The 9,782-nt window shown below is 40.0% G+C and overlaps 1 protein-coding gene across 2 annotated transcripts; it reads left to right on the top strand.

Annotated features, from left to right (window-relative positions):
- The first annotated feature begins 1,966 nt into the window (after nucleotides 1-1,966).
- LOC147614901 (uncharacterized) lies at nucleotides 1,967-8,285 on the top strand. 2 transcript variants are annotated; one of them, XM_086779805.1, is made up of 5 exons: nucleotides 1,967-2,016; nucleotides 2,240-2,348; nucleotides 2,532-3,616; nucleotides 3,795-3,927; nucleotides 7,077-8,285. In XM_086779805.1, the coding sequence occupies exons 2-5, from the start codon at nucleotides 2,292-2,294 to the stop codon at nucleotides 8,259-8,261; spliced, it is 2,460 nt and encodes an 819-aa protein (XP_086635931.1). In that variant the 5' UTR covers nucleotides 1,967-2,016; nucleotides 2,240-2,291; the 3' UTR covers nucleotides 8,262-8,285. The 2 variants fall into 2 exon arrangements, with proteins under 2 accessions (XP_086635931.1, XP_086635930.1); XM_086779804.1 differs by lacking the exon at nucleotides 1,967-2,016 and having other exon boundaries at nucleotides 2,064-2,348.
- Nucleotides 8,286-9,782: the final 1,497 nt, after the last annotated feature.

The raw sequence follows: 9,782 nt of genomic DNA, 5'->3' as shown, positions 1-9,782 counted from the left end.
ATGGGAACATTTGGAAGAAAAGGTGGAATCTTATATGGGATGCTTTGATCTCCTAGTGAAAGCCCAAGTTTTTTTTGTGGAGAGTCTACCTCTTGGGTTTAAGCTACTCCAAAGAAACTTTAGTACTGGAACATACCCCAGATGCAAAGCTGCTATTTAGGAAGGGAGGCATGCTTTCTGGGAGTGTCTTGCTTAAAGGGGGTTCTAGGGGAAAATTGGTAGATGGGTAGAGGATAATATAGGAGTGAGAGGGTCTTGGTGGGATTGGTTATTGGAAAAATTATACAAGGTGATTGCTAAGATTGATCTGATTTTCTACATCATTAGGTATGAGCGCTTGTGGGGGTGATTTGGGTCTCTAGAAATGAGCTAATTATTTTGCTAGGGGGACAAACAGGGAGTAGAGGCCATTGAAGTTATGTTTAGAAGTGTACATTTTTGCTGGGTTGTGTGGCATATCAATAGGATGAATAATAATAGATATACTGAGGTACTCCAAGCATTACAATCTAGGATTAGGTGATATAAATCAGTGTTATGGGCTACCACACTTCCAAGAGGGAACTCTACACATTCACCTAATGGATGAGCAATAGATCACAACCGTCGTGGGTACTTACCAATGCTTTAATCTCGAGTCCCTTGAGGCCTCCAAGCTTGCTTGTCAAGCTCCAAACTCCAAGCTCCACCTCCACACTGTCACCGTGGAGTCGCTCACACCATCACATAGACCAATCACCCTCTCTCTCACTCTCTCATACAAGCATAAGTACACAAGCATGAAAGAGGCACAGTGCTAGAATGCTCTCACTCCTCACTCTCTCTCAACAAGTCACAAGGGGAGAGCTCTCAATAGTACAAAGGGGATTGTGTTCTTTTCATTATGAGAAAATGCTTATATGCAATTGGCCCTTATTCACACTTGGGCGCCCAAAAACTTACTTACTAGGCCTTGGGTGGCCAATATCTCATAATGTACAACCATTGTAATGCCTTCTCATGACACTTATTAATGTCCTCACTAGAGGATCATGTTAATCCAAATGGGATTAACAATTAGGGAAGGTGAAATGTTAATGCATACTGGGTTAGCCTAGTGAGTTTGATCATCTGCTGCAGGTATATACATTTGATGATGTTAAAGTGAAGTTTCCCAAATTTGGATCAAGATCCAAAAGGTGGTACCTCAAAGATAAGTAGCTAGAAGAGATCTTCATGGCCTTGGTGGAAAACCCCTTGGGAAGGAGGCTAATAGTGAAGATATGGATCAAAGAAGAGGAGTTTGAACAACAGTCCCCTAAGGGATACACCTCTGATGTGCTTCTTATTGCTCATATGCAGTTGGGATACCACTTCTCATGTAGGAAAATTCTTCTTTTTTATGGGAGGATGAAATGTGGGACCTAGTATGTAGTCTGGTAAATAGAAAGTGGGACTAAATCTTTGATGTAAGTCTGGTATGCAAAATAGGTGTTTCTTCTAAGTTTTTGACGTAGACTTTTTGTAAAGGGATGTTAATATTAATAATATATGTAATTATTGTTCCAAAAAAAACTATTGTACCACACCTATAATAGTTAATAGTTTGAAGAGTGTCAAGTGAAATGGTTTCCACACATAATTTAAATGATAAGAAAATAATATTGGAAAGCTTAATTTGTTATTGCGGGAACCTTTGGTTGTATTGTTTCTCTATAATATGACCACCAGTGACTTAGAGCACTACTACTTTAAGAAAGTTCAATATTCCCTTTTTATTAAAGCATATTTTAAAAGCCTGAATCTCTCCAGGGTGCAGAATAGTATTTCCAGTTGAAGGAAGACCAAGCGTCACAGCACGGGACAATGTGGCCGTCCGATGGGAAGAGACGAAGGGTGGGGATGCTGCAATGTTGGTAGTGGCAAAAGCCACAATGTGTCTCATGTGCCATGTGTGTGTGTGTGTGAGAGAGAGAGAGAGAGAGAGAGAGAGAGAGAGAGAGAGAGTGTGTGAAGTAGGAGCTGCAGACGCTAATGGTGAAAACCTTCTCCCTTCTCTGTATGCGTGTGTTTGTGCGTGTGTATAGCATATGCCAGTGGTAAAAACCTCCTCCTTTGCTTGGTTGCTTAAACAATGCCCACACCTACCAGCTATAATCTGTCTAAACTCATCACTCTAGTTAACCAATGATCACAACTTCTTCTGCTAATTTCTACTAATGTGTTGCAGCTTCTTTTGTTTGTTGAGTGTTGTATTTAGGGGACCTTGCAGCTACTGATTTGAGTACCAAGCTGTTATAAATAAGCTCACAATGCAGCTAATTAAAGCTTCACAAGATGAAGAAGCCACCCCTTCTCCAACAGGCCCGGTAAAAACTGTAAACCTTGGCATTGCAGGATGAGGATATTCTTGTGTGTGCGTATGAGTGTGTTCGTGTGTGTTTAAGCATGTGCATGTGTTTCAATCTAGAAGATCTAGTGTACTAATGTTAGGTTTAGACCTAATTGGGAAAATGACTGACATCAATCTTTTTTCCCATGTTGAATTACAGCTATCACCCACTGCAGCCCTCACATTCTTATGGTGCAGTACTGATATTATGGACTTCTCATTCAGTAAGTGTGCCGGTGATAATATGGTTTCATCAGGATATTCAAACTCTATTGATGGCATTTTGGAGATGGGATGTGAACTACAAGGCTCTATGTTGATGCACGCACATACAGATGATCACAAGGGCTGCATTAACCCCTTACTATCCACTAATCGTGACTTAATCGGGCTTGATTACACGCCAGAACCTGCTTTAAACGCATCGGATTACTCTAATCCTGTTGATACAACAGCATCTACGGTTACAAGTGGATCAGAGTGCAAGAGAAGGCCTGCTTTCGAGGTTAATCATCTTCTCGATAAACAAGAGGAACACTCATCCGTTTTTTTACGAGGGCCTAGAAGAGGCACAAGAAGCAAGGAGAAGATTATGGCTGGGGAGCTTGAGAGGCAGTTAGAGGTCCTTAATCTGCCATTAAGTGCCGGAGAGGCTACATTATCTCAACCTAATCCAAGCTTAGTCCTTAGCCTTAATGATGTCATAGAAGCAAATTATGCAGCCATGATTAAGCAAAGCAACATTGTCGATGATTTGGAATCTGTGGTCAATATGGAATACCTAGGGCAGGTTAATGATAAGAGAAATGTGATTAATGATGCAATAGGTATCAGCACTAGTGCTAATGTGGGTGATTATTGCTGGCAAAGCCTCAAGGGTTGCACAAACAGGTTAGAGGACGTTCACATGCTGGATTTACAATTACAAGAGAATGAGAGGCACAGGCAGCTGCAAGAGCTACGCAAGGTCCTATATGACACGTCGGCAATCAGGGCGTCCGTGAGAGAGGGGGGTGGTGAAACCCATATAAATAATTTATCATTCAATGTGCATGGATTTAATGTGGAAGGGGGCTCGGTTAATGATAATGATAATCATAATATATTGAGCAATGGTTGCTTCGATGATAAGGTGGGTGATAATCTACTATTACACAAACGGGTATTTAACCGCAGCTCACAATCCAAAGAAAGCGCAAATCAGAAGCCAACAATCAAAGGGCAATGGACCCCGGAAGAAGATAGGTGAGTTGATCAATACAACTACAAGTAATTAATGTTTATACCAATTATCTATACTAATGATCACGCACTTAATCATCTTCGATTATCGACCTAATGCATGTATGCAATTATTTACGTAGAAATTCAATTATGTTTATGCATGGCCACCTTATAACTGATAATTATGGTTAATTCACAGGCGGCTTAGCGAGCTTGTGGAGAAGCATGGGCGCCAACAGCGTCACTGGTCTCGCATTGCCATCCACCTGCCTGGACGCAAAGGCAAGCAATGCAGAGAACGCTACCAAAACCACCTCCGCCCAGACATCAAGGTAGCCACTAATTTTATTCCGCGGCTGTTTCCTTACATCATTTTAATGTGAAGGGAGTACACATCAAGGTAACCAACTGCATTTCATGATTCACATGGAGTTCATGTGAGTAATTAGTAGACCAAGGTAAGCCACCTTCATTCGAAGAGTAACTATTTCTTGTCATTACATAAATTTAATGACAATGGAGCACCCATGAATGCGTTAATAAGCGTTAGCTTGATCCAATGTTGTTCCTATCCTTCGGTGAGTTAAGGGCTTCTAATCGATTCTATTCATAACCACAATGTAGCTCTAAATTCAAGTGCTCATGGAGTTAAAAGAGAATATATGAATAAGCATTGACAAGGTGAGCCATATTCATTTCAAGAATGAACATCTCTAATCATTATAATAAATAAACTATTGCATATGGAGGACCCACTAAATTAGAGTGCATTAAGAATGCATGAGTAAGCATATCTAGCTCGATGAAGATTTTTGATGTTTATTTACCTATTTAGGGCAAACAATTTTCTATTCATCACGAGAGTAAGGCAATGGGATCACACTCATAAGCCACTGGATCACACTCGAGAAATCACATGCAAAATGTTCCCATGTGGTGCTTTGTATTTTGGACTCTATTTCAGATGAGGACTACCAAACAATATCATTTTGGGCTGACGATGGGGCTAGGGCTACTCAAAACAAGATGGGCAGATCTCTTTGAGGTGACCTATAACCTTCAATGCATGGCATACATTTTCCATATATGGAAGTGCATGCCACGCATTGTGTTAGCAAGAGAAAGGCTACAATGTTGAGAGATAGAGAGATCGAGAGAGAGATAGCTATCATGTCTCATTTCCATGGAACTTTGATGCACCTTGAGAAAATAAGGACTTGGTATTGCACTTAATTTCGACAATTAGCATTCATTAACCACAATGACATAATGAATGCACCTCCTCAAGGTCTTCTTAAGTGTTAGATTCAAGATTAATTACACTTAAAACACAGCTCAAACGCATGCCACCTTAAAGCATGTGGGCTACACTTTCTAGTAAATATGGGCAATATATTAAGTCATTTGAATGCATGCCACCCAAGCACCTTAGGTCTTGTGGGATACATTTTCTATTGAATACATTTTTCTAGTCTCATGCTCGAGGGTATTTCAATGAATTGGGTGTTTCTCTTCGGCGATCCTGCAGCGGGCGACAACAGTGTGCAATCCTTGCCCTTCAAGCTCACGCTCTAGATTAGGGATGATAGTTGCCATGGATATCAAAGATCGTGACTCAACTTGCGATGCCCAGTTCTTCCAAAGTTGTGCAGCGTACACTCTAATCGCCCGAGCGACTAACTTGTGGGGTTCATCCCGTGGCTTATCCACTGCCTATAAAATGGCTACTATTTGGAAGGGTGGAACCCCTTGTGGTACTTGGGTGTGTGTGTGTGTGTGGTTCACATGGTGTGTGTGTAGCCGGGTGAAATTCCTATGTGTGACTAGGAATGGAATAAGACAAATAGAGGACACATATATACCTATAGAACATATGGAAACCCATGAGTCCAAGTTTCAATACTCCAAGGGAAAGGCTTTGGCACGATTGACTGATGACAGAGAAGAGCTCATGTCCAGTACTAGGGCTTCATTAGCTTGAGGGGAATTTGCTAGCACCAAGCATGCAACATGTTAAATGCTTGCATGAGTTGAAATTTTTGAAAAAGCAGATAAGCCTAGCTTCATTCCATGCCAACTCAAGGGGCCCATTATGGTTCCATGCATGAAATACTAAGTGTTGTGGCTGCAAAAGACGTATGTAGTAGTCACCAACTAGATTGCTTAAACCCTTAGCTATCGAGCTAGCAACCAACCTCCTTTTACCAATAAATTAAGTGTTGTGGCTGCAAAAGACGTATGTATTGCACCTCAATGCACACTCTCTACCTAATACTTTTTTGTAGCACACTTGACCTACTAATACTTTTTTGCACATATGCCACCATAAGTTAATAAAGGGGCTTTTTTATTGAACCTTACATGAATTCCTTTTTGTCCATGATTGAGGAAGAAATTATCATTTTGAGCAAGTATTTTCTTTATATTTTCTCCAAACTATAAGTAAATCTTGAAATTTTTGAAGAGGTTTTTTTCCTTCTCCCATAATTTTGCCTAAAGTTGAACAACTTCTAAGCTAAGTCGAACCTATCTTTTCTCGAACCCTCAATTGTGTCTACTTCTTCAAAGGAAGAATTTTTTTCAAAACAAAAGGCCTTAGTAAGAATTTAAAAATTTTAAAGGGTGGGCAATACCCACTATCTTGGCTAGTGGCAAACACTCCAGCCAACGAAAGTGTGAGTTCTCATCTCCCCTCCACTCGCTAAACAAGATGGGGTCCCTCCTCTCACTTCACAAGATGGGGTGGTGTGAGTAATGTGTCTCTTGGCAATTTTAAAGCTTTAACAAAAATAAAAATCCTAACTGGTATGGGGTTGCCATGGTGTAGCCACCAGAAATCAAGCCACCTACTTAGCTTGTGCCCATAGAAAGAGGGCCCTGATATGTTTTCTCCCCAAGCTAGAATGGAATTCCTCCTCGGAGCGTTGGTCAATTTTTTTTTTTCATGCGATCTATCTTGTATAACTATGTGCTTGTTTTTCTTTAGAGGGCATTGCCATGCTCCTATCGTGTTAGCCCAACCATCTATAATGAAATATATTACAAGGGGAATTTGGCTCCATCTTGCATCTAGACATTTTCAAAATGTGAGCCCTTTGGAACTAGTTAATTTCCTAAGTCTTGCATGCATGTAACGTTGTTTACTTTATAGAAATTTTCTTCAATGCACACAACTATAAGGTAGGATTGAAAAAAAAAAAAACAGGCTAGGAGATACACGGAACTATAATTAGGTAGGATTAAAAGAAAAGAAAAAAACCAGATGCAGCCTCTTTTACTCATAGAATTTGATGGATTTTGTAAACAAGAGAAAAATTTAGGTGATTTATTTTTTTTTCAATTCTTTTTTTGTTTTTCCCCTTGAGTAGATGTAGCTCCTACCTAATTATAGTTGTGTCTGAAGCAAAAGCAGAATTGTATGCTAGTAGTTATTCAAGACTGTGGAAAGCATTGATGCCTACGGTCCTTGTTTTGGTTTCAGCGTGACGATTGGAGCAGAGAAGAGGAAGAGAGAATGGTAGAGCTGCATGCCCAATATGGAAACAAATGGGCGGAGATTGCCAAGCACTTGCCCGGGCGGACAGACAACGCCATAAAAAACCACTGGAATGCAACTCTTAGAAGGCAAGACAATGGCAAAAAGCACAAAAGGCTAGATGGATCTCATTGCACTGTGCTTCGTAAGTACCAGCAAATCCTCTTTGCAGAGAAAAAAGCCCTGATCAACCAAGAGGACCTTAATGGTAATGACCCTTTGATTAACTTAGCTCGAAAAGGCAACGAGGCCCCTACCAAAAAGCTTAACTCCAAAGTGGATTCGAAGATTAAGACAGATAATGTGATTAGGGAACTTAATTACTCTCCATTGGTTGATCCTCCTCCTCTAAGTAGCTTGCAGTCAGTAAGCAATCCAGGATCATCCAGCTACTGGAGCCAAGTGATTACAAACTCCATTTTGCATGGGTGGAATCAAAAGCCTGCAGCTAATAATTGGCTCAATCAAAGTGGTGTATTTGGAAGGTCAAACCTGTGTTTGGCTAGTGCTAATGATGCTAATAATGGGCAGCAGACCTTGATCAGTGCTAATGGGCAGCAAAGCTTGATTAGTGCTAATAGTGTTGCACCTGCAGGCGGCCATGGATCTTTTGGTGACAATAATCAAAGCAAGAAGCTGGGTGGGGCACCATCTTTGGAGCCATGTGCATGCGAGAGCATTAACAATGGGATAAATTTGCCGATCATCTCTGATTTGGCTAATTATATGATAAGCACTTCCAAAGGAAGCATGGATCAAGGTACGAATATCAATGCAGAGGCAGATAGCATAAGCAGGATAGTGGATGCAAACAGGTATGCAAAAGCCTGCACAGATGGACAGAAGGCTGCAGGCGATGGTGGCAGAGGGGTGGAGGTGCTGTTAAATAATGGTTTTAGGGGCTGGGGGGGGCAGCTAAACGCCAACACTGAGGACACTGCAGCTGGCTTATATCAGAGAGAGTATTCCAGGCAGGCGGAATATACCAAAGATATGGATCTCATAGAGCTGATCACGCAGCCCCCCTTGCAGGCTGGCAACAAACTGCTGCACAGACAAGGGGAGATCAGCCTCAGCACAGTGTGTGTAACTGACGAGGAATCTAGCAACAACTTGAGAGCCTGGTCATGATTTATTTACCCTATGATCGATATCATTAACGTGCGTCGTGATCCAATGCTGCTTAATATAACGCTTCTTTTAATTTTCATAATTCCTGCATGCTCATCCCTATCCTTGACTAATTACTCTTAGTTTTTTTCTTTTTTTTTTCTGAATATTGACATCTTTCCCAAATATATGAGCCCTCAGTAGAGCTACCCGCGCATTTAATCATTCATCAAATTACAACCTCAAAATAATTAATATCGATTTTCAGTCCCATGATAGATCATAGAATAATACTCTGAATCGTTTATTTATTTGATAAAACGTGCACATGCACACGTCGCTTTGTGAAAAGGGGCACTCTAGTAAATCAGATATAGATTCATTTTGCGTAATGGCTGAATTATTTATATTTACTATCCTGATGATAAACGTTTTGATTTATTTTTTCCAAGATTTAATTCTTACGATGTTATATTCGGGTGGTTTAGTTGACTTGATCAATAAACTTCAGATTCAAAACCTAATAATCTTAGAAACTCAATACATTAACTTAAACTAAAAAATAATTAAAAAATTTAGAGCAATACAAATCAAATCAATTGATTTATGTACATTTAGTTAATTTTATAGAACCAATCAAATCTCTCTCTCTCTCTCTCTCTCTCTCTCTCTCTCTCTCTCCCTTTTTGCCACCCATTGTGGGGTAGAAATGGCTGGTGAAATTGCCCTTGGGATGACATGAACCCACCTGGGTTCAAGTCTCTCTGTCGATTGGTCTCTCTAGATCAATAAAGTCGACGTTAAGTGACTCTGTCTGCGTCTCTCTCTCTCTCACACACACACACACACACACACACACACACACACACACAAAACTTGGATCTTTTTTACTTTTAACTTTGTGTTAAAAATATGTTCTTTTATATATGTTTATATAATAGTTTTATAATATAATAATTTGTTAAACACACATATATGTAAGCACTCTAGTGTGCACGGTTCCCATATTGTACTTTATTGAATTATTTTTGAGCTAGCTAGATGTTCAAAGAAGTGAGTGTCTTTATTGTTTATATAATGAGTATAGATGTCATCCTTGCAATATTTGGATGACATGAGTTAAAATATATCATCTTTCAAAAAAAATGTCTAACATTTTGGTTATACATGCTTTCATAAAGTAGCCTTGTTTTGAATGTGAGTAGATCATGGCCATCACTCACACCTTGATAACAAGGGGTGACACACTTGCATACATCTCATACAATTTTTAAGTTCTAACTTAGTTTGTTTTTGGAATGGTGGAAGGTGTTAACCACTTCATAGGTTAACACCCACCTGACCTATTGTAAGACGCTTTTTCCATCTTACCCATAGATAATGAATGTCAATTTAGTGTGGCCGAATTGCCAAGAGTGTTTAGTGTGTACTTGGGTAGGTGTGGAAGTGTTTCACACTATGCTCAGTCATGGCAGATAGCCATGAGGTGGATCCACAAAGTATTTGGGCAAGTTCTTGAAGGACTTTGCTATTTTGAAGTTT

This window comes from Cibotium barometz, chromosome 41 (assembly GCF_041138505.1).
Source record: "Cibotium barometz isolate CiBa-2024 chromosome 41, ASM4113850v1, whole genome shotgun sequence".
NCBI lineage: Eukaryota > Viridiplantae > Streptophyta > Polypodiopsida > Cyatheales > Cibotiaceae > Cibotium > Cibotium barometz.
The sequence above is the reverse complement of the archived record's forward strand: the minus strand, read 5'-3'. Positions and strand labels throughout refer to the sequence as shown.